The following is a 26,020-nucleotide window of genomic DNA, read 5'->3' as shown; positions in this document are numbered from 1 at the left end:
GATTATTATATACAAGAAAATAAAAGTGGATGGGTCAAATGACAATCTGAAGAAAAAAATGCCTAATGCGCATGTTGATATATTTTAAGATAGTATAGTATATCATTTTTATGCCCCTTCGAAGAGGGGGTATATTGCTTTGCTCATGTTGGTCTGTCGGTCCGTCCACCAGGTGGTTTCCGGATGATAACTCAAGAACGCTTGGGCCTAGGATCATGAAACTTCATAGGTACATTGATCATGACTCGCAGATGACCCCTATTGATTTTGAGGTCACTAGGTCAAAGGTCAAGGTCACGGTGACCTGAAATAGTAAAATGGTTTCCGGATGATAACTCAAGAACGCTTAGGCCTAGGATCATGAAACTTGAAAGTTAGATTGATAATGACTCGCAGATGACCCCTATTGATATTCAGGTCACTAGGTCAAAGGTCAAGGTCACAGTGACCCAAAGTAGTAAAATGGTTTCCGGATGATAACTCAAGAATGCTTATGCCTAGGATCATGAAACTTCATAGGTACATTGATCATGACTCGCAGATGACCCCTATTGATTTTCAGGTCACAAGGTCAAAGGTCAAGGTCACGGCGACCCGAAATAGTAAAATGGTGTCCAGATGATAACTCAAGAACGCTTATGTCTAGGATCATGAAACTTGATAGGTAGATTGATCATGTCTTCAGTTGACCCCTATTGATTTTCAGGTCATTATATCAAAGGTCAAGGTCACGGTGACCTGAAATAGTAAAATGGTTTCCGGATGATAATTCAAGAACGCTTATGGCTACGCTCATAAAACTTCATAGGTTCATTGATCATGACTCGCAGATGACCCCTATTGATTTTGAGGTCACAAGGTCAAAGGTCAAGGTCACGGTTACCCGAAATAGTAAAATGGTTTCAGGATGATAAATCAATAACGCTTATGCCTAGGATCATGAAACTTCATAGGTACATTGATCATGACTCACAGATGACCGCTATCCATTTCGAGGTCATTAGGTCAAAGGTCAAGTTCACGGTGACCCGAAATAGTTAAATGGTTTCCGGATAATAACTGAAGAACGCTTATTCCTAGGATCATGAAACTTTATAGGTAGATTGATCATGAGTCGCAGTTGACCCCTATTGATTTTCAGGTCACTATATCAAAGGTCAAGGTCACGGTGACCTGAAATAGTAAAATGGTTTCCGGATGATAATTCAAGAACGTTTATGGCTACGATCATAAAACTTCATAGGTACATTGATCATGACTCGCAGATGACCCCTATTGATTTTGAGGTCACTAGGTCAAAGGTCAAGGTCACGGTTACCCGAAATAGTAAAATGGTTTCGGGATGATAACTCAAGAACGCTTATGCCTAGGATCATGAAACTTCATAGGTACATTGATCATGACTCACAGATGACCGCTATCCATTTCGAGGTCACTAGGTCAAAGGTCAAGTTCACGGTGACCCGAAATAGTAAAATGGTTTCCGGATAATAACTGAAGAACGCTTATTCCTAGGATCATGAAACTTTATAGGTAGATTGATCATGACTTGCAGATGACCCCTATTGATTTTCAGGTCACTAGGTCAAAGGTCAAGGTCACGGTGACCCGAAATAGTTAAATGGTTTCCGGATGATAACTCAAGAACGCTTATGGCTAGGATCATAAAACTTCATAGGTACATTAATCATAACTGGCAGATGACCCCAATAGATTTTCAGGTCACTAGGTCAAAGGTCAAGGTCACAGTGACAAAAAACATATTCACACTGTCACAATGGCTGTCACTACAATGGAGACCCCATATGGGGGGCATGCATGTTTTACAAACAGCCCTTGTTAAACTTGTTATGTTCACGGATATATGGATTTATTTTCGTACCGATTAGTACATGTACATTGCATGTACTTAGAAGCTAATTCCACTAACGCATAACACATCATTAACAGTATTGTGAATAAAAATAGGAAAACAAGATCATATAATTGTATGCACATAGCTTATGCATTATAACCCCCCAAATTAAAAACACTGTTTTAATATGTCTTTTACATTATCCGATAAAAAAACATTGTTTCGAAACAAAGATTGTTATTTTTACACACAAAAAATCTACCTAAGATGTGTATTTTTTTAATTTTTGTGTGGATATTAGGGTAAAGTGTCAATGCTGTTTACTAAAACTGAAACACTGCATAATACACAATTGCGAGACAAACTCTTAGTCTTTACTAAATTATGAAGTTTCTATATATTGTTCTTGTCACGTATACATTCTTTACTATGTGATTATTAGAAACATATTGCATTTAATCAAGTTAGTATATGGTTGCTCAACTTAATTAGATTTAATCTACTTACTTGATTGAATGCATTATGTTTCCTATAATCACATAGAAAGGAAAGTTTACGTTACAAGAACAATATAGAAAAAATATTGTGTAATAAGAATAGTATGTTCTTAATGGCTTAAATTAAAAAGCGTAACAAAATCATGGAACATATATTTTGTTTGTGTCATTTGCGAAAAAACGGCATTTCCTATGTTTTTGGTTGGCCATCTTGGCGGCCATCTTGGATTTAGGCACCGTGGGCATAATTTTTTTCTTGGGAACAATTTTTTACCCAAGACAATTTTGAACATCATCAGCATATTTAAAAAAAGGTTCCAATCATGCACTGTGGACCTCCGTTCCTACTAGACTATATGCGATTACTCAAAAAGTATTGATGCTTCAGCCTTGTTCATAAAATTTGGTTTGTGAATGAAGGGCCATATGGGAAATATGCCTGTTAGTTTTTTCGTCATTTACAAATTGTGGTTGCTGTGGTGACAGAAATATGTGTAAACTACAATCTTGAACATTGGACGTCTCAAAAAGTACTAAATCTTGGTTTATGGAACTTAGTTAAGGGAAAAAGGGCCATTTTGGGAGTATAAATGTATTTTCAGGTTTTTTTCTATTACATTTATTTTATTTATTATTAACTTTTTTGCTTTCTTTAGTAACTGAAATAAGTGAAATCCAAAATCTGAATATTCCTCTTCAGGCACCATAAACCCTGTAGACAGCTTCTGTTCTTTCTTTGTCAAAGCTTTTTTTTAAGCTCGGCTGTATTAGGAGAAAACCTGAGGTATTGTCATAGCCAGCTCGTCGTCCGCCGTCAGCCATCCGCCATAGGCGTCGTGCTAAAACCTTAACATTGGCTCTAAAATCAAAGTGCTTCCACCTACAACTTTGAAACTTCATATGTAGATGCACCTTGATGAGTTCTACGTGCCACACCCATTTTTGAGGCACTAGGTCAAAGGTCAAGGTCACTGTGACCTCTAATATAAAACTTTAACATAGGCTCTAAAATCAAAGTGCTTCTACCAACAACTTTGAAACTTCATATGTAGATGCACCTTGATGAGTTCTACACGCCACACCCATGTTTGGGTCACTAGGTCAAAGGTCACTGTGACCTCTAATATAAAACTTTTAACATAGGCTCTAAAATCAAAGTGCTTCCATCTAAAACTTTGAAACTTCATATGTAGATGCACCTTGATGATTTCTACATGCCACACCCAGTTTTGGGTCACTAGGTCAAAAGTCAAGGTCACTGTGACCTCTAAAAAAAAAAATTTTTTTCTGACAAGCTTTTGCAGCAGCGGAGCGTTGGCGCCCGTTATGCGGTATTCTTGTCTTTTCTATGGAACCTTTTGAACAATTAAAATCCTTCTGAACAATGAAAAATGATTTATTCATCTAGTCAAGCGTGTAATGTTTATAGGCCCCTTTAAATGTAATATACCAGTGTTCTGCTGTGGTATTGGCATTGCGCTATTGTTGGGTGCAAACTAATTAGAGATTCCAAATAATTGATTCAATTTTACATTCTATAATTGAATTGTTCAAAAATATATAAATGAAATAATTTTTTTTACATCATTTCATTATTATATGAATGTCTAACAAATAAATGAATTGCTGGGCTGAGATTATAGCTTGTAACCAGATATAGGGAAAAACAAACCTACAAATTGAAGGAAATATTCAAAGGAAACAACATTCTTTAAAGCTCAACTGAGCAACAAATGCTCTTTGGTGAGCTTTTGTTAAAATCATCTGCTCATGTCAATTAAAACCTTTTGAACAATCTAGAGTCCCCATTTATTGCCCAGTCTGAATGAAACTTGGTCAGAACATGTTGTCCCATACAATGACACCTTGGCCAAAATTTAATCTTGTTCATTTGTGATAAAAAACTTAGTCTTTAAGGCAGCTAAAGAAAAGCTTGAGAACTCTTTAGAAACACATTTTTGTGCCCAATATTGAAACTTGCTCATTACAACACTCTTGAAATATGTTAACTCTTTCAGTGCTGGAACCGAATTTTGAAGGCCTTTGCAAACAGTTTGGATCCAGATGAGACGCCACAGAATGTGGCGTCTCATCAGGATCCAAACTGTTTGCTATTCTGATAGTATTCTTCGAAAAAAATCGAAGCAATGCTAATTTTAGAAATTCTGCAGGCAACATTTTAGCAGACAACAAATTTCCCAGCATGCAAAGGGTTAAAAAGTCAGATCTGTGGAGAAAACTAGTAAGCATTATTCATGCACAAAAGATACAGATATTAGAGATTATTAAATGGCATACTATAAATTTGTATTGTATGTTTTACAACATTCCAGATGTGAAGTGCACAAAACCCTATGCAGTGAACGGTAACATTACTGGATATCGCGGCAGTAACTACTCAGTGGGCGACACTTTTACATTTACATGCAGTAGTTTGTACGCCATTCAGTATGATGATAACATAGTGCGAGAAGTGGCCTTCAGGTGTAGTCAGGACGGAATATGGGTGTCCTCGAGTGGTTTTAAAGTGGAACCAGCATGTACAGGTGAGATAGAGGGAATTGAAGCATGACGTAATGGTACTTATGACCTGGTGGCAAGGCTGACGTTACTTTTCAGTAAATTGGCCAATGGCAGCAAATTAAAAAAGAAGTTTAGCTAGTTTTTTTTGTGTACTAAAAGCGTTTTTTTTTGTTTGGTTAATATTAGCATGTTCAGCAGAAAATTTGGCTAAATAACCCTTTCAGTGCGGGAACCGAATTGTGAAGGCCTTTGCAAACAGTTTGGATCCTGATGAGACACCACAGAACGTGGCGTCTCATCAGGATCCAAACTGTTTGCTATTCTGATAGTATTCTTTGAAAAAAATCGAAGAAAATGCTAATTTGAGAAATTCAGCAGACGACATTTTAGCAGAAGACAAATTACCCAGCATGCAAAGGGATAAAATGTTTGTCCATCAATAGGCCTGTCTGTATTCATGTGGAGATGTAATCTAGTGCAGTTTTTGGTCAATTTGATATTTTGCATGTGGACTTAGATCCAGAGGACCTGTGCCAATATTCGCCAAACAATTCTCAGACTTAATTCTAAGAAAAATGAATACTTTTTAAACAGGAATATTTAAGAATTGCTTAAATTCTGGGTCAAGCTTGGCATTCTTAACTCTACATCATGTAGAACGTTTTGTTCATGGCATTATCACCAAAGTTAGCCTGTATATATAGAGAATAATAGGTTGGTGACGTGGATGGAATGGTTATCTGGCAAGTCGTAGGAATTTATCTGCTCACCCGATAAGATCTTCAGACGAGCCAGATAACCATTCTCCATCGACATCACCAACCTATTATTTTATTTATCATGTCACATTTACAACATTGGTTGCAATGTTTCTAAAATATCTAGTTTTCGAGTATTTTGTGTTTAAATATTTAATATGGGAAACATCACGCGCAAACAAAAAGATTGTGACGTTACGTCATGCAAAGCGATTAGGCTAGCTTCCATCTTGTAAAACAACAATCGAGTTACTCTTTATTAATTCAATACACAAAGACGAAATTATGCTGTTTAAATAATAATGTTTAAACAAACAGTACATTACATGTATTTGGTATTTTATTAATAGAAAAAATACAATTTATTAATAGAAAATAGTAAAGGCATGCGCATGCGCAGAGAGCGACTGACGGATATGCGAGGTCACGTGGTCAACTAGCCTAATAACTTTTGGGTTATTAGGTTACTTGGTTATCAGGCTGATTAAAAGGCATGTGACAGGATAAATATATTATAATCAAATACTTAGCATATTTTCTTTGTTATAAGTGTATTCTTTTTAGCTCACCTGAGCTTAACGTGCTATGGTGAGCTTTTGTGATCGCTTTTTATCCCTCGTCCGTTGTGCGGCGTCAACATTTGCCTTGTTAACTCTCCAGAGTCCACATTTATTGTCCAATCTTCATGAAATTTGGTCAGAAGATTGGTTTCAATGATATCTTGGATGAGTTCGAAAATGGTTACGTTTGCTTTAAAAACATGGCTGCCAAGGGGCAGGGCATTTTTCCTTATATGGCTATATATGGCTATAGTAAAATCTTGTTAACACTCTAGAGGCCACAGTTATTGTCTGATCTTCATAAAACTTGGTCAGAAGATTCATCCCAATAATATCTTGGACGAGTTCGAAAATGATGTCGGTTGGTTGAAAAACATGGCCGCCAGACGGCGGGGCATTTTTCCTTATATGGCTATAGTAAAACCTTGTTAACTCTAGAGGCCACATTTATTTTCTGATCTTCATGAAACTTGGTCAGAAGATTTGTCCCACTGATATCTTGGATAAGTTCAAAAATGGTAACCTTTGCTTGAAAAACATGGCTGCCAAGGGGCGGGGCATTTTTCCTTATATGGCTATAGTAAAATCTTGTTAACACTCTAGAGGCCACATTTATTGTCCAATCTTCATGAAACTTGGTCAGAAGATTCATCCCAATAATATCTTGGATGAGTTCGAAAATGATGCCGGTTGGTTGAAAAACATAGCCACCAGGGGGCGGGGCATTTTTCCTTATATGGCTATAGTAAAACCTTGTTAACACTCTAAAGGTCACATTTATTTCCAATCTTGATGAAATATGGTCAGAAGATTTGTCTTAATGATATCTTGGATGAGTTCGAAAATGGTTACGTTTGCTTGAAAACATGGCCGCCAAGGGGCGGGGCATTTTTCCTTATATGGCTATATAAGGCTATAGTAAAATCTTGTTTACACTCTAGAGGCCACATTTATAGTCGATCTTCATGAAACTCGGTCAGAAGATTCATCCCAGTAATATCTTGGCCGAGTTCAAAAATGATGACGGTTGTTGAAAAACATGGCCACCACAGGGGCGGGGCTATTTTCCTTATATGGCTATAGTAAAACCTTGTTAACACTCTAGAAGTCACATTTATTTTCCGATCATCATGAAACTTGGTCAGAAGATTTGTCCCAATGATATCTTGGATGAGTTCGAAAATGGTTTTGGTTGCTTTAAAAACATGGCCACCAGGGGCGGGGCATTTTTCCTTATATGGCTATATATGGCTATAGTAAAACCTTGTTAATACTCTAGAGTCCACATTCATTGTCCAATCTTCATGACATTTGGTCAGAAGATTGGTCTCAATGATATCTTGGATGAGTTTGAAAATAATTATGTTTGCTTGAAAAAAATGGCTCTCAAGGGGCGGGGCATTATTCCTTATATGGCTATAGTAAAATCTTGTTAACACTCTAGTTTCTTAAGTCTAAGCATCAGTTGCTAAATACGGGCCCAGTTGTCATCAATATTTTTTTAAGACGCTTATACATAACGGTAGTTTTTATGTCATGGCAAATGAAAAGGTATTCAAGTATGCCTCACGGGCCTTCATTAACCCTTTCCCCCAGAAGCAAAGTGTAAATGGCGATGTGCAAACAGCATAAAACCAGAATATCCTGCGAGTAACTTGCAGTCTGTTCAGGTTTTATGCTGTTTGCTACTCATCAGTATCTAAGGGTTGGAAAAGAAGCCTTTAAAACTTGAATTTAGTAAGAAAATTAAATGTAACTTTTACAGGGACTACAAATGTGTTATAAAACGTATCTAAGTGGGAAAGGGTTGAAAAACCCAATTAAATACTTTAACTAGATTTATTGATTTTCAGATGCCCTTATGTGGCATATATAATACTTCAACATTTTGCTATTCTTCTTTGACATACAATGTAAATATTCTATAGATTGTATTTCAAAGAGTAGAAGACTAGTAGTATATTGCTGCGTGTCTGATCCCTGCTGATCATTCTCATTCTGTAGTGTCTGTTTGTGACGCTCCTCCGCAAGTGCCGTACAGTCGTACAGACATGAGTGAACACTACAGCATGCCGGTGGATGGAGAGATTGTGCTGTACACGTGCTATGTGGGGTACATCCTCGTAGATCCCAAGGCAAACCAGCTGCAGTGCCACAAAGGGGAATGGCAGGGCAGTGTGCCTTCTTGTGGTAGGAAATATTCAATAAATACGAGGGAAAACTTTTTTTTTCGTTCAAATTTGGGTCAGGTAGGGGGACCCATTCCCAATGGAAAAAAGTATAATATATTTTTTCTAAATAGGTCCTAAAAATTCCCAAATAAAGGCTTAATTTTTTAAAATATTTTTTAATAAGTTTAAACATGTCAATTATTTCCAAATCCAGCTGAATAAGTGGAACTTTAGAAAATGTATTATTGAAATCACTTTTATTATCGAATTTTAAGTATTTGTAAGCATAAAATCAACATTATTAATTTCCCAATTTTAGGCAAAAGTGCATGATATTTTCTAATCCAAAGGGACCCGGCCCCATTTCCAATATGGTGACAAAAAACACTGATCAAGTATTGTCCTAGATTAGCCTTTGCGGACTGCGTTACTACACTTTCTGATGTTATCTTGTTTTCAGATTAAGGAAGTTTCTTCTAAACAAAAGTCCAGTATATATGTAAAAAGTCTTGTCCTTGATTAGCCTTTGCGGACTGCGTTACTACACTTTCTGATGTTATCTTGTTTTCAGATTAAGGAAGTTTCTTCTAAACAAAAGTCCAGTATATATGTAAAAAGTCTTGTCCTTGATTAGCCTAATCTGCTACAACACTTTACGCACATGCATTAAGTCTGGTTTCTCTGGGACTGTCTTGTATCATTATATATGAAATATGTATAGTGGAGCTATCCTACTCACCCCAGCGTCTGCGTCTGCGTTAGCGTGCAAATGTTAAAGTTTTCGTACCACCCCAAATGTTTTCTTTGTCCCTTGACATATTGCTTTCATATTATGCATACTTGTTTACCAACATGACCCCAACCTATAAACAAGAGCAGACAACTCTATCAAGCATTTTGTCATAATTATGGCCCCTTTTCCACTTAGAATATGCAGCAAATGTTAAAGTTTGCGTACTACCCCAACTATTTTCTTTGTCCCTTGACATATTGCTTTCATATTTTGCATACTTGTTTACCAACATGACCCCAACCTATAAACAATAGCAGACAACTCTATCAAGCATTTGTCATCATTATGGCCCCTTTTCCACTTAGAATATGCAGCAAATGTTAAAGTTTGCGTACTACCCCAACTATTTTCAATGTTCCTTGACATATTGCTTTCATATTTTGCATACTTGTTAACCATCATGACCCCAACCTATTAACAAGAGTAGACAACTCTTATCAAGCATTTTGTGATAATTATGGCCCCTTTTCCTTTTAGAATATGCAGCAAATGTTAAAGTTTGCATACTACCCCAACTATTTTCAATGTCCCTTGACATATTGCTTTCATATTTGTATACTTGTTAACCATCATGACCCCAACCTATAAACAAGAGCAGACAACTCTATCAAGCATTTTGTTATAATTATGGCCCCTTTTCCACTTAGAATATGCAGCAAATGTTAAAGTTTGCGTACTACCCCAGCTATTTTCAATGTCCCTTGACATATTGCTTTCATATTTTGCATACTTGTTGACCATCATGACCCCAACCTATAAACAAGAGCAGACAACTCTATCAAGCATTTTTGATAATTATTGCCCCTTTTATACTAAGAATATGCATATTATTGATTAATCTATGTTAAAGTTTGCGTACTACCCCAATTATTTCCTATATCCTTTGACATATTGCTTTTATATGTTGCATACTTGTTTACCAACATGACCCCAACATATAAACCAGAGCAGACCAATGTATCAAGCATTTTGACATAATTATGGCCCCTTTTACACTTAGATATTTGAACATTTTGCTTAAATTGCCGTAACTTCTTTATTTATGATCACATTTTATTATTACTTTGACAAAACAACACTTACCTGAATACCACAATGGATTCCACCCAAACAATACCCCACGCCCCTACACAGAATCCCTCCCCCCCCTCCAACCTACCCCCCCCCCCATTTTTAGCTCATCTATTTTTTGAAAAAAAATTATGAGCTATTGTCATCACCTTGGCGTCGGCGTCGGCGTTGGCGTTGGCGTTGGCGTTGGCGTCGGCGTCCGGTTAAGTTTTGCGTTTAGGTCCACTTTTCTCAGAAAGTATCAATGCTATTGCATTCAAACTTGGTACACTTACTTACTATCATGAGGGGACTAGGCAGGCAAAGTTAGATAACTCTGGCGTGCATTTTGACAGAATTATGTGCCCTTTTTATACTTAAAAAATTGCAAATTTTGGTTAAGTTTTGCGTTTAGTTCCACTTTTCTCAGTAAGTATCAATGCTATTGCATTCAAACTTGGTACACTTACTTACTATCATGAGGGGACTGGGCAGGCAAAGTTAGATAACTCTGGCATGCATTTTGACAGAATTATGTGCCCTTTTTATACTTAGAAAATTGACAATTTTGGTTAAGTTTTGTGTTTAGGTCCATTTTATTCCTTAAGCATCAAAGCTATTGCTTTCATACTTGCAACACTTACTAACTATCATAAGGGGACTGTGCAGGCAAAGTAATGTAACTCTGACTGGCATTTTGACAGAATTATGTGCCCTTTTTATACTTAGAAAATTGAAAATTTGATTAAGTTTTGTGTTTAGGTCCACTTTATTCCTACAGTATCAAAGCTATTGCTTTCATACTTGCAAGATTTATGAACTATCATAAGGGGACGGTGCAGGCAAAGTTATGTAACTCTGACTGGCATTTGGACGGAATTATGGGCCCTTTATACTTAGAAAATTGAAAATTTGGTTAAGATTTATGTTTTGGTCACTTTACCCCTAAAGTATCATAGATATTGCTTTCATACTTGGAACACTCACAAACTATCATAAGGGTACAGTAAAAGGACAAGTTGCATAACTCTGGTTGTCATTGTTACGGAATTATGGCCCTTTTTTGACTTAGTAACTTTTAATATATGGTTAAATTTTGTGTTTCGATCCACTCGAAGTATCAAGGCTATTGCTTTCAAACTTCAAATACTTACATGCTATCATGAGGTTACTGTACCTGGCAACTTGAATTTTACTTTGACCTTTGAATGACCTTGACTCTCAAGGTCAAATTATTAAATTTTGCTAAATTGCCATAACTTCTTTATTTATGATTAGATTTGATTGATACTTTGATAAAACTACTCTTACCTGACATACCACAATAGACTTCACCCAAACCATCCCCCGTGCCCTCCCCCCCCCCCCTCCCCCCCTCCCCCCCCCCCCTAATTTTTTTTTTTTTTTTTTTTTTTTTAATAAGATCATCTCACAAATGACCACCACACCCTCACACTATACCCCCACCCCACCCCCCCCCACCCCCCCCCCAAATTTTTTTTTTTTTTTTTTTTTTTTTTTTTTTTTTTTTTTTTTAAGATCATCTCACAAATTATCACCACACCCTCACACTATACCCCCCCCCCCCCGATTTTTTTATTATTTTTTTTTTTTTTCGCTTTTTTGGAAGATAATGTAATAAATGTCCACAACCCCACACTATACACCCCTCTTCACTCCACTCCTCCCTCCTTTGTGATTGAAAATGAGAGTCCCTTCACCTTTAAAAAGAAAATAGATGAGCGGTCTGCACCCGCAAGGCGGTGCTCTTGTTTGTTTAAACATCATCTTAAGAATTACCACACCCCTCATTATACCCCCCTATCACCCCCACCCCCCTACTTCCCCCCCCCCAATTTTTTTTTTTTAAATATCTAATAAATTACCACACCCCACATTATAACCCCCCTCTAACTCCCCCCCCCCCCCCCCCCCCCAAAAAAAAAAAAAAAAAATTCCTTTTTTTATTTTTGAAAGATCGTCTAATAAATTATTGAATATGAACAATTTCCCCATGATGGCTTACGTTATACTGTCAAGCACTCAAATAGTCGAGCGCGCTGTCCTCTTACAGCTCTTGTTATGCCCCCGGTAGGGTGGCATAAAGCATTTGAACTGTCTGTCCGTCTGTCCGTCCGTCCGTCCGAAAACTTTAACATTGGCCATAACTTTTTGCAATTTCGCAATATTGAAGATAGCAACTTGATATTTGGCATGCATGTGTATCTCATGGAGCTGCTTATTTTGAGTAGTGAAAGGTCAAGGTCTTCCTTCAAGGTTAAAAGTAAAAAGTCAAGGGAAGTAATAAGCTTTAAAAGGGAGATAATTTTTAAACCTGCCAAATGATATATTGAAACTTTATTTCAAAGCGGCGCAATAGGGGGCATTGTGTTTCTGACAAACACATCTATTGTTGGCTTCTGCTTTTTTTATATATGGTAGAAAAAAAAAAATCGATTTTACTTCATAAGAAATTTTCAAAGAGGAACATCTACAAGATTGCAAACGGTACATGATACTGCCAAAAAGGTGAAGGGTGGAAAGTCAGTCTTGTGTAAAAAAATTTTTTAACAGTTTGCTGAATCTGAGTGTTCTTTTTTGTGCTTAGTCTTTCAATGATTGTTTAAAAGCAGTCTTTTTATTTTTGTTGACTATTTTCCAATATATATTTAAAGACATTCATTCCTGACCTCTTAGTGGTAAAGCAAACCTGCGGCCGACCCAATGACATCCAGAATGGGCAGTTCTACAATCCAGACAATCCAGACACGAACAGGCTTTATGACTTTGAGTACATGCTGGGCTCCCACGTGAAGTACTACTGTAATTATGGGTACAAACTGGTGGGGGACGCTACTCTGTTTTGTGAGCAGGATTCAAAGTGGTCGCATTACCCACCACAGTGTATTTCCGTGGAAGGTGCGTATTATCTTATTATTAAAATGTGTACATTCAGTTTCCACAAAATTCTTTAATCAATTAAATGACATGAGGTTAACTTAATCTCTTAATATTCACACAATTTTACTACCCAATCAAATGAAAGTTTATATTTTGTTTTTAGTATTTCTCACCAGCCATGAGTCCTTTGTATTCTGAAATTTTATTCTGGACTTTTTGCAGTGTTACAGTTTTCCCATTTTTCAAAGGTTTGACAGAGGTTTTTTAAAGACTGCATTAACCTGGAATGTCCAGCTTGTGCCTCAATAAATTGTGCGAGAATTCTCTTTAAGGTTAATGTGTGGTGAATTGACAAACATTAATAATTAAATAAAAATAAATTGGGTAATTTTTTTTATAATTTTAACACAATCGGACATGAAATGCCCACTGCTGTATGTTTTGGCACCTTTGCAGAAATCATGAAAATGGGTTATATAAAATAACATTGAAAAAGGTTTCATTCATTTCTGAGTAGAATTTATCATGTTTTCAGTATTTTAGGATTGTAATAGTTGCCCAACGATTTCCAGTCAAAACACCCGGCGTTGAGCTTTGAAATTTCCTCATGGATTCTTCTTACTCCTATAAACAGAGCCAGTACCTATGCATATTTTACAGAGATTTTCCTCAGATTGCAAGCATTATTTATTTCCAATCTTTTCCACCCCAATGTACAGATTCTACGAAGTACTGCCCCGGGCTGCGGTCCATCAATAACGGTCGCTGTTTCTGCGAGTCTAAGAGTGACATCCAGTACTGCGAGCCTTTCTATGCTGGACTGCATGTGGAGTGCGTGTGCGACAGTGGCTACACTATGCGAGGGGAGTCCATAATCACATGCAAGCGTAGTGGAGAGTGGGACTATGACATTCCTGCCTGTTTCCAAGGTATGCAGCTGTTGAAAATTGAGCATGGCCTGTATTGGTAAAATATCTCTAGTGTGGATTAGTCAGTTATGGATCTGCTTAAAAAAAACTATTTCTTATTCTATTCTATAACTATTCTTATTTCCTCGTGAGAAATGTTTGAATTAAAAAATATAAATAAAGAATTTTTCTTAAATTATATGCACACTGAATGTTGTGTTTGTTAATTATTTCATAAGCAGAGTGGATTTATTGATGCTGTATCACACATGAGATACGAAATAGTGCAATGCACTGGAGAAATATATAAGCTTTAATATACAAAAATAGGTGTTTAAAATTGTGGCAGTGTTTGGTGGTGTTGTAATAGATATTTACCTAAAAAAGTCATTAACTACTGTAACTGATCATCACTTAGGAAACAAAAACGACAACACAGTTTCTGTTCAAGTGTGTATTTACGTTTTAATGGGTATTTAACCTTATTATGCCATGCCATAGGCGGAGGGATATTGTTTTGGCGTTGTCCGTCCGTCTTTCCGTCCTTCCGGAGCCATATCTTGGAAGTGCTTTGGCGGATTTAATTGAAACTTGGTATGAGTATGCATATGGATAAGAGGATGATGCACGCCAAATGGCATCGTACACCATCTGTTAATAACTGAGTTATGGCCCTTTGTATCTTGAAAAATGCTTTTTTTGAGTGTCAAATATAACACTTTTGTGTCCAGAAGCATATTGGCGGCGGATATCATTTCAACGAATTTGCTTGTTGATCATACAATGCATTTCAGACAAGCTTTGTGAGAAGGGGGTTTAATGCATGTGTGGTATGTGTCATCCCAGATTAGCCTGTACAGTTTGCACAGGCCAATCAGGGATGGCACTCTAAGCTTTTATTTTATTTTTCATTAAAAGGAAGACTATTCTTGACGAAAATCTTGTTTGGGAAGAAATTGCCATCACTAATTAGCCGGTGCAGACTGCACTGGCTAGTCTGGGATGACACTTTAGGCACATGCATTAAGCCCCTTTTACAGAGATCTATATTACCTGATTTATATTACCCTCATGGTTAACATCCCTTGCAGACCATGAAATTAACGGCGACACTAGAGGAGAATCAGCCAGTTCCCAGTACCACATGAGTACCCTAGCTATTGTTGTGGCAACAGCGTGCAGCGTTCTAGGCGTCCTCCTGCTGGTCATGGTCGTCATGGTGTTCAGACGTCGTAAGCCACACCCTCCCCGCCTCTGTCGACCCTCCTCGGTCCCGCCCCCTTACTCTCGCGTTCATAGCAACTCATTAGACGAGCATGACCGAATGCTTCTGATCGGCTATGATAATACACAAATTACTCTACCCTCATATGAAGAGGCAACGCGGAGAGGAAACAGTCCAATTTCCGGAAACTTCCTCCAAAGGTCAGGAGGTCAAGGTCAAGTGGGAGAATATCGACCTTTACCGAGCATTCCGTCAAACTTCCGCTCCAGTCAGTTGCCTCATCGCGATACGACAAGCCGACATTCTATCATCACCACAAGCACGATGAATAGGGATGGGATCTCAGAGCGCGAGGTTTTCGGCTCCATCGACACTGTGAACGTGAGTGTCAGTGATGCCAGTACCGCTGTTACCATCGAGTCAATGGACAGTGCCTCCTCCCACTATTCCAACATGTCGAGGAGGGCCAATGCAGGCAGTATCAACTCCTCCAACGGGAGTCTCGTGACGGAAGGTGAGCTTTCTCGAACAGGGCCTCTATCACATAAGTACTTTACCCTTTCCCACATAGATACGTTTTTTGATGCATTTGTAGTCCCTGTGAAAGTTACATACAAAGTTAAATACCTTTCTTACTAAATTTAAGTTTTAAAGGCTTTATTTTCAACCCTAAGTTACTGATAAGCAACAAACAGCATAAAACCTGAACAGACTGGGAGTTACTTGCAGGCTGTTCTGGTTTTATGCGGGTTTCAAAAGCCATTTTCACTTTGCTTCTTAGTTGGGAAGGGTTACATCAATATTCGTACTCAATGTTAATTTTTTCCACCATTTTTAGATGAAATTGTTTATAATGCTCAATTTCTTGTTCACTTAAGCTTTTTGTTTAGTTTTGAGAGTGCTTAAGGAGGAATTTACCCTTTGCATGCTGGGAAATTTGTCGTCTGCTAAAATGTCGTCTGCTGAATTTCTAAAATTAGCATTTTCTTCGATTTTTTTCAAAGAAAACTATCAGAATAGCAAACAGTTTGGATCCAGATGAGATGCCACTTTCTGTGGCGTCTCATCTGGATCCAAACTGTTTGCAAAAGCCTTTAAAATTCGGTTCCCGCACTGAAAGGGTTGAGGAGGAATATATGCATGTTTTTATATCCCAGATTTGTCATTGAGATTGTCATTTGAGCTGAACAACATTCTGAATACTCAGCTGAGTGAATGTTCGAATCTCATCATCTGAGTTGATCAAAAAAAGGAAAAAAATGTACTTGACAGAGCTTTTTTTTCTGTTTTTGTGAAGCGGCCTTGTGAAAAAATGAGTCGCGAAATTTCTAAATTGTGAAAATTTCGCGAACTTCTTGACATTGTGACAATTTGAGTCGGGAATTTCCCAAATGTGTGAAAAATGGCCATTCTCACAGAAGGAAAAAAGCCCTGCTTAATACTTTTATAAAGCCCTGGTTTAATAAAAATATTTTTTTTCTTCCATAGTTTCTATTATAGTTTGTTGTACAATTACCCAAGTTCAGCAACACAGATGCGTTGGAAGAGTTGATAGTTTTGTTTCAATTGTGGTTTTTTTTTCAACAGAATCATAACCATTACTGTTATTTCATTATAGCGCTTTATTTGCATAAAGGGTGCTCCAAAATATGAAAGTATCAGGATATTGTTCTCCAACCCTCCAATACATGATGCTAGTTAGAGAAAAGCAGTAAAAAAAAAATGGCTAAAAAATAACAGAGTTTAGGACTTGCTCATCGCTTGTAAGTTTTTAATACAAGCTGCATTAAATATAGAGGCATATGCTCAAAGAAGCCATCACCCACTATTGCATATTATAATGATGTGAAACCCCTACTTCTTTACCAGTCATTTCCTTGTGGATTCTGAAAATTAAATTGGGAATAATTAATCTAAAGCGATTTGTACATTATTTTATTTTGAAGCTACATTTTTGTTGGCTAGTAAGTGACTTATTTTTAATATAATTGAAACTTGAGGTTAATTATGATTTTAACTTTTGTGACTTTCTTAAAGCATTTTTTTTTATAAACTCATGGTTTCATTTTTGGATTCCACTCGTAAGCATGTAATAATTACACTGCTTAATACAACTGGCCCAACCTTAACCCATTTATGCCTAGCGTCTAGAAAAAAGGCCTTGACATACAGCGTAGACCCAGATGAGACGCTGCATGAAGCGGCGTCTCATCAGGGTCTGCGCTGTCTGCTTAAAGGAATTTCTGTAAGAAATATTCTAATATAGAAATAAATAAACTAGACATCCCTAATTTTGGAAATAAATTGATCCAATTTAGAAGGATGGGAGAGTCCACTAGGCATAAATGGGTGAAATTAAAATGTGTTGCTAGTAATTAATCCTTATTTTTATATGTCCTTGAAGACCTGATAATGTGGGATATGTTTCACTCAGTGCGCATTTCTCCTTATTTTAGATGTTCCGTTATTAGACAGTGCCCAGAGAGACAACGAAATAGACTCGGTTTCAAACCAAGAAGATGTCACGGACAAACCGGATTCATGAAAAAGGAGCTTTCTCTGTGGTGACTGCTTACTTGCCACTGAGCCACTCAGTGTGTGTAAGAAAACAGTGGCAGTTACTGACTCTAAAATTCCTACAGAATATTATGAAATATACCCCCTATATCAAAAACCTGCGGCGTTTTTAGGAAGCATGGCACTCTTGTCTGATTTTGTTAGGATTGTCTGATTGTTTATGTTCAGGGAAGCCTGTCAGTTATTTTATTTTCTTCTAGTTGTTATTTTGTAGGACTCCCAAAATTGCAGCCGTGGAAGTCCTGGCAAGAAAAAAAGGCAGACAAATGTTTGATGTTAATTATTCTTTCCATTTTTACTGATTTACTGGCCATGATAGCGTTGTATCAATAAAAAACGCCCACCAACTTTTTAGTTTGAAACTTGGAGGTAAAAAACTGCGCTATTCATGGTAACTTACAGTAATTGGCATTTACTGCATATGGAAAAAGAGATCTGAGATTAAGCAAAGCTTGAATTGTAAACTTTACCATCTGATATCTTCAAATGCTTGTAACATCCATTTTTATTCGACATTAAAACCATTTTTAGCTAGGTGAAAGGCTTGTTTGCCATTAGTGACAATACATACAAAAAGAAAGGGTACAGAATCTGTTTCAGAAGTGACAGTTTTCCCACTGTATTGCTGATGTGTCTAAAGGTTTATTTATAAGAAAATTGAATTGAATGCAAATTCTGTGTCCAAAGCGATGTATGTGTATAATCCTTTTAAAATTTACTTTTAGAATGTATTTTATCTATGATGTGCAGTGCACTTTCTTAATTTTTTTATGGTCAACATTGAGGAGAAATGAATAAAAGCAAACAATAAGTAGAATTGTATCAATATTTTTGTATCATTGATTATCATTGATGTATGTACAAAAAGGGTACACTTTGTTGAAATAATCGATATATGTTAGGTTAAAAAGTTTGTAATGATTATTTATATTTCATATCGGATAGGACTGAAATCAATGTATTTTCTGCTGTAATTTATCCAAAGTTTTCAAGTTGTGATAATAATACTTGAACATTCAAATGGCATTACCTCTACCTTCACTCCTTATGTATACATATCAGTTATTTTATTCAACAATAGGCGTTAAAGTGTGGGGGTTGTGGCAATGATTTTTTAGTCTGAATGGGCTCTGGGCCTATTTTGACATCACAAGAGTCGTCAAAATCCACAAAACATGAAGTAAAGGATGACCCACCTTGTATACAATACTTGTTTAATGTGATCTAAAGCCAGAAAATTAAGTGAAGTACTTTTACAGTAATCATAATATGTATGCAGTTAGACGCAGCATGATTCTGATTTTTTTTATACCCCCACAAAAGAAGTTTAAAGGGGTATATAGGATTGAACTTGTCGGTTGGTCGGTCGGTCTGTCTGTCTGTCCGTATTAAGTGTCCGCTCTCTAATTCAAGTAGTTTTCATCCGATCTTCATCAAACTTTGTCAGAAGTTGTATCTACCGGTACATGATGTCTAGGCCAAGTTCGAACATGGGCCTTGCCGGATCAAAAACTAGGTCACGGGGTCACTTAGTGCGTTTTAAACATTCAGCATGATGTCCGCTCTCTAATTCAAGTAGTTTTCATCTGATCTTCATCAAACTTGGTCAGAAGTTGTATATAGATGTTCTTAAGGCCAAGTTCGAGCATGGGCCTTGCCGGGTCAAAAACTAGGTCACGGGGTCACTTAGTGCGTTTTTTAACATTCAGCATGGTGTCCGCTCTCTAATTCAAGTAGTTTTTATCCGATCTTTACCAAACTTGGTCAGAAGTTGTATCTACATGATGTCTAGGCCAAATTCGAACATGGGCCTTGCCAGGTCAAAAACTAGGTCACAGGGTCACTTAGTACGTTTTACACATTGAGCATGGTGGCCGCTCTCTATTTCAAGTAGTTTAAATCCGATCTTCACCACACTTATTCACAAGTTGTAACTAGATGATGTGTAGGTCAAGTTCGAACATGGGCTATGCCGGGTCAAAAACTAGGTCACTGGGTCACTAAGTGTGTTTTAAACCTCACCATGTTGTCCGCTCTCTAATTCAAGTAAGTTTTATCCCATCTTCAACAAAATTGGTCAGAAGTTGTATCTTGATAATGTTTAGGGATAGTTTGAATATGGGTCATGCCGGGTCAAAAACAAGGTCACGGGGTCACTCAGTGCGTTTTAAACATTACAATGTTGTCTGCTCTCTAATTCAAGTAGTTTTCATCCAATCTTCACCAAACTTAGTCAGAAGTTGTATCTAGATGATGTCTAGGTCAAGTTTGAATATGGGTCATGCCGGGTCAAAAACTAGGTCACGGGGTATCTTAGTGCGTTTTAAACCTCACCATGTTGTCCGCTGTATAATTTAAGTAGTTTTCTTCCAATCCTCACCAAACTTGGTCACAAGTTTTATCTAAATGATCTCTAGGACAAGTTTGAACATGGGCCATTCTGGGCCTAAAACTAGGTCACGGGGTCACTTAGTGCGTTTTTTAACATTCAGCATGGTGTCCGCTCTCTAATTCAAGTAGTTTACATCTGATCTTCACCAAACTTGGTCAGAAGTTTTATGGAGATGATCTTAAGGCCAACTTAGAACAAGGGCCTTTCTGGGTCATAACTAGGTCAAGGGGTCACTTAGTGCTTTTAAAAATTGAGCATGGTGTCCGCTGTTTTTTGGGAAGACGACATGCAAAATATTATGTGTCAATGCGGCATGTGGGGGTATTCGTCATGTCTGTGACAAAGCTTTAGTTAAATTTTATATACATGTAGTTTTAAATTTAATGGATAATAATATTTATTAATATCTCATATCCTAAAAGGAAGTAATTATGATGAAAATAAATCATGTAACTTATAATACATTAATTTTGCAAAAGTTGATTTCTAAACAGCACAGTTATACAAGGCCTTGTAGTTCTATGTGTTTATTTCTAAAAAGAAGTCTAGATTTGCGATTTAATTATTTGTATGTTTTGATATCATGTTTGCTTTATCATGTGAACAGCTTTTATATGTTTGTTAATTTAATATGCAACTTCTTGATTTAGCTGTGATTCATTTTTGCAATACCGCATAATATTGGCCTAAACCAATAGCTTTTAATCAAGGATCTTTTAAGGGTTGTATATCTAAACAAATGTAATCAAGGAATTTTCAAGGGTCCCATTTTTTTTAAATATTTATACCCCCATTATTGGTAATAGGGGCTATATAGGAGTCACTTTGTCGGTCTGATGGTCGGCTGTCGGTCTGTCCCGAAATTTCATCCGATCTTCACCAAACTTGGTCGCAAGTTGTATCTTGATGATGTCTAGGTCAAGTTTGAATATGGGTCATGCCAGCTAAAGTACTAGGTCACGGGGTCACTTAGTGTGTTTTAAACCGAAAGTTTGTCCGGACCATAACAATGTCATTTATCGTTAGATTTTAAAATGACTTGGTACATTTGTTCACCATCATGGGACGGTGTGTCGTGTGAAAAAAGTACATTGATATCTCAAATGTCAAGGTCACACTTGGAGTTTTAAAGGCTCTATAAAGGTGAAGATCCGTTATTATTTACCGATTTCTAAATATTTTTTTCATATTTTATTTATAACGGTTATCAAAAAACAATATATATATATATGCTATTGAACATTACAATAAAAAATGAGCAATACAACTTGTTTGAACTCAAAATAAAGTGTCCTCCAAGTCAATTGTGTTTACAAACAATCAGTTTATTTACATCGCTGTTTACTCGGAAAAGAGAAAGTGAAAGTGACTCAGGTCACCAAAAATATAACGATGATTTTTAACGTTTTCCGGTATCACCCACAAAGTAGGTCTCTTCTAAATGGTTAAAACGTTTGTAGTGATCTAATAAGTTACTTTCTGCTGGTTAAAAGTTGTTTAAAATAGAATTAAAATTGAGTTTTCTTTCGGCTATTTTTGGCATGTCACCGCTCTGAGGCTACACATCACGTTAGTTGCAAAAATGTAAACATTTCTTCCAATTATGAAACGGGTTTATCTTCCATAATTCTTGACAATGTTGTACCTAAGCTGTTTTATTAGCAGTTTTTATGCAAGAGTTACGGAAATCCGGTAAAAATCAGACCAGTTGATATGCATAATAACTGTATTTGTCACCTTTATAGAGCCTTTAAGGTCAAATGCTTGTCCGGGCAATAACTTTGTCATTTATGGTGAGATTTTAAAATCATTTGTATAATTTGTTCACCATGATTGGAGGTGTGTCGCGCAAAAGAATTACGTCGATATCTCCAAGGTCAAGGTCACACTTTGACGTTAAAGATCATAAATTAACTTGTCCGGGCCATAACTATGTCATTCATTGTAAGATTTTAATATCATTTGGCACATTTGTTCACCATCATTGAACGGCGTGTTGTGCGAAAGAATTACGTCGATATCTTCAAGGTCAAAGTCACACTTAAAGTTCAAAGGTCAAAAATGGCCATAAATGAGCTTGTCCGGGCCATGACTATGCTGTTCATTGTGAGAATTAAAAATCATTTGGCACATTTGTTCACCATCATTGGACGGTGTGTCACGCGAAAGAATTAAGTTGATATCTTCAAGGTTAAGGTCACACTTTGAGTTCAAAGGTCAAAAATGGCAATAAATGAGCTTGTCCGGGCCATAACTATGTCGTTTATTGTGAGATTTTAAAATCATTTGGAACATTTGTTCACCATCATTGGATGGTGTGTCGCGCGAAAGAATTATGTCGATATCTCTAAGGTCAAGGTCACACTTTGAGTTCAAAGGTCAAAAATAGCCATAAATGAGCTTGTCCGGGCCATAACTATGTTGTTTATTGTGAGATTTTAAAATCATTTGGCACATTTGTTCACCATCATTGGACGCTGTGTCGCGCGAAAGAATTACGTCGATATCTCCAAGGTCAAGGTCACACTGAGTTCAAAGGTCAAAAATTGCAATAATGATCTTGTCTGGACCATAACTATGTCATTCATTGTGAGATTTTAAAATGACTCTGTACATTAATTTTGTTCACAGTCATTGGATGGTGTGTCATGTGGAAGAATTCAAGAGTTCAAAGGTCAAAATGGCTATAAATGATTATGGCTTAATAATTCTTAAAAATTGCCATAAATTTGATTCTCTTGTTTTGTGAAGACAGCATGCAAAATAGTCTGTGTCAATGCAGCACGTGGGGGTATACGTCACGTCTGTGACAAAGCTCTAGTTTAGTCAAGGCCTTTTCAAGGGTCCAGTTTCTAAAATATAAATGTTAAGGAGATACATTACATTGACCATAAGCCCTTGGATTTAATATACTTTTTTATGTTGTTTTTTTTAAAGCAGGCCATTTTTTATTAATAAAGAACACACTGAATGTTTTATTATAATCTTTTTTAATTTTACTGATTATTATGATTAAATCAGAATACGTAGTAAGTTATATAACCAGTTAATTATATTTACATAAGCACTTTTTTAAGAAAAGATTTGGTGTAAATATAAGAAAAAAACAGAAGTTGCCAAAACTAAAAAAAAATTGGTAGATATTGTTTTATATCGACATATTTCTAATCAAAATACATAAAATCATCATTTAAGTTGGTAACAATTAAACTTTTTGGTAAGTATTACTCGTCAATGCAGTTTCTGTGCACGCTATAAATAGAAATGTTGATAAGTTTTACTATGTTTGTATCAAGCCTACATTAATGTATATATTATTTTTGCACCCAGAGTAGTCAAACATGAAGAGATAAAAATATTTTGTGTGTGTGTGTGTGAAATAAACATCACTTTCTGTCGTTTTTCAATAATGATCACTTGATATGGTTTAAATTATAACATGTTAACCCTTAAAGCGCTGGAGCTGAATTTTAAAGGCCTTTGCAAACAGTTTGGATCCAGATGAGACGCCACAGAACATGGCGTCTCATCTGGATCCAAACTGTTTGCTATTCTGATAGTATTCTTTGAAAAAAAATGAAGAAAATGCTTATTTTACAAATTCAGCAGACGACATTTTATCAGACGACAAATTTCCCAGCATGCAAAGGGTTAAAATGGCGAAATAATACAAAATAAAGAATGTTACTGTTATTTTCCGTTACATTTTGTTGCCACACAATGATCTGTTATTTAAAGTAGCAGATGCATCAATAAGTCCCTATAGCTGAGTGATGAAGGTGAGATTTTTTTTTATATAACACATTTATGTAGCGCCCTTTTCAAAATGTATGTGAATTCAAAGGCTCTTTACATTTTTCCCTGATCACTTGGTCATAAGTCGTCTGTTAACATCATGGAGCAGTATGCAGCCACGGCACATTGGCTTATTTCCCTCACAGGTACCCATTTATACACCTGGGTGGAGAGGAGCAGATGAGGGATAAATTTCTTGCTCAAGGAAATTCCAGCGGTCAGGGCGGGATGCGAACCCGGGACCTCTTGATCCCTAAGCCAGCGTCCTACCATTAGACCACTGCTCCCACAAAGCATGAGAGCATTTTAAGCTTAAGGACACTGGACCTATCCTCAATTAGGAGAATTTTCAACCTTTATTTTTTTCGTCAAATCCATTCTGATTATTATAATGGAGCTCTACGGTTGGTGTGTAAATCAAGCAATTTAAGGCATTTACTTACTTACACACACAAGCCCCAATCTGTGAAAGTGTTTTAAAAATTACATTAAATTTAATAAGTGTAGATAAAGCTATTTGTTGAAATTGTTTTTGGTGATTTGTCAGTAAATGCCTCTAGTTTTATTGTCTTAAACTGTTTTATTCTTGATTAAACAAGAACAACACAAATTGATATAATATCATATTCAATACTTCAGAAATACATTAAGATTGAATGAATTTGTTGTTTTTTTCCACTGTAATATAAATTAAATTAAATGTTCTGTAGACACTTGTGGATTTTGTTCTTGGATGTTCTGTCGTTTTTTTTCCCACAGGACCACCAATATTTTAATCTCCAGAATTTTGTACATAATCAGACTTACCCAGAAATCAAACACATCTGTAGCTTGTTTTCGAACAAGGTTTTTGCATAGTGGGTGCAGCAGTATAATATATGAGATTGATGTATCACAGACATATTCTTTAACCCTTTCAGTGCGGGAACCGAATTTTAAAGGCCTTTGCAAACAGTTTGGATCCAGATGAGACGCCACAGAACGTGGCGTCTCATCAGGATCCAAACTGTTTGCTATTCTGATAGTATTCTTTGAAAAAAATCGAAGAAAATGCTAATTTTAGAAATTCTGCAGACGACATTTTAGCAGACGACAAATTTCCCAGCATGCAAAGGGTTAATTGTGTGTATAGAGATTATAGTACGTTTGGTTTACACGTTCCCATTATTTTTGAAACCCGTTCTTATTGCGTCTAAAGATTAGTTTGCCATTTGTGGTCATATTAAATGACTTAGGAGCAAAATAAAAAAGTGCATTTGATTTTATTTAGAGTTGTGTTTGTTACGTTTATAAGATGTTTTGTGTCCATGTATATTTACAGGTATATTATGTATTTGTACAAAAAAAAATAAAATAAAATTCATAAAACATGTGGTCGAACATTATTTGTTGTTTTACTTCAAGTTGGTCATTTATTGTGACATTACTAGATAGGCAATTAATACCAAATGATTTGTAAACGACAATTGCATATTGTTATTTTATGACTTAACCCTTAAAGCGCTGGAGCTGAATTTTAAAGGCCTTTGCAAACAGTTTGGATCCAGATGAGACGCCACAGAACGTGGCGTCTCATCTGGATCCAAACTGTTTGCTATTCTGATAGTATTCTTTGAAAAACAATCGAAGAAAATGCTAATTTTAGGAATTCAACAGACGACATTTTAGCAGACGACAAATTTCCCAGCATGCAAAGGGTTAAGTATTACCTAATCTGAGTAATCGTACACTTTGCTCCTTACATTAACCCGAGTATATGCTTGAAATGAACGACTACGAGAAATAAGGAATTTGAATTCGAGTTCAGTCTAAACAAAGTAAATAAATCAAGATGTGTTTGTGAAACACTATGTCCCCCCATATATTTGACCTTGAAGAATGACCTTGACCTTTCACCGTTCAAAATGTGTAGCTCCATGATATACACATGCATGCCAAATATTAAGTTGCTATCTTGAATATTGCAAAATTTGACATTGAAGGATGACCTTGACCTTTCACTACTCAAAATGTGC

The 26,020-nt window shown here is 36.5% G+C and overlaps 1 protein-coding gene across 3 annotated transcripts in view; it reads left to right on the top strand.

Moving 5' to 3' along the window:
- Window positions 1-26,020, top strand: part of LOC127874644 (sushi, von Willebrand factor type A, EGF and pentraxin domain-containing protein 1-like) — a 496,927-nt gene that overhangs the window by 9,451 nt on the left and 461,456 nt on the right. The window contains exons 4-9 of one of the 3 annotated variants that reach the window (XR_008047033.1): window positions 4,686-4,898; window positions 8,198-8,383; window positions 12,905-13,126; window positions 13,828-14,037; window positions 15,108-15,755; window positions 17,698-22,092. Coding sequence is in view for 1 of the 3 variants with exons in the window: in XM_052419111.1 (XP_052275071.1) it covers window positions 4,686-4,898; window positions 8,198-8,383; window positions 12,905-13,126; window positions 13,828-14,037; window positions 15,108-15,755; window positions 17,698-17,786 (1,568 nt within the window). In the remaining 2 variants the exon portion in view is untranslated. Of the gene's footprint in view, window positions 1-4,685; window positions 4,899-8,197; window positions 8,384-12,904; window positions 13,127-13,827; window positions 14,038-15,107; window positions 15,756-17,697; window positions 25,391-26,020 lie in introns of those variants that run through there. The other 2 variants (XR_008047032.1, XM_052419111.1) reach the window with 2 other exon arrangements.

This window comes from Dreissena polymorpha, chromosome 3 (genome assembly GCF_020536995.1).
Source record: "Dreissena polymorpha isolate Duluth1 chromosome 3, UMN_Dpol_1.0, whole genome shotgun sequence".
NCBI classification, from domain to species: domain Eukaryota; kingdom Metazoa; phylum Mollusca; class Bivalvia; order Myida; family Dreissenidae; genus Dreissena; species Dreissena polymorpha.
Note: the sequence above shows the minus strand (reverse complement) of the source record. Positions and strands in the feature narration are given on the sequence as shown.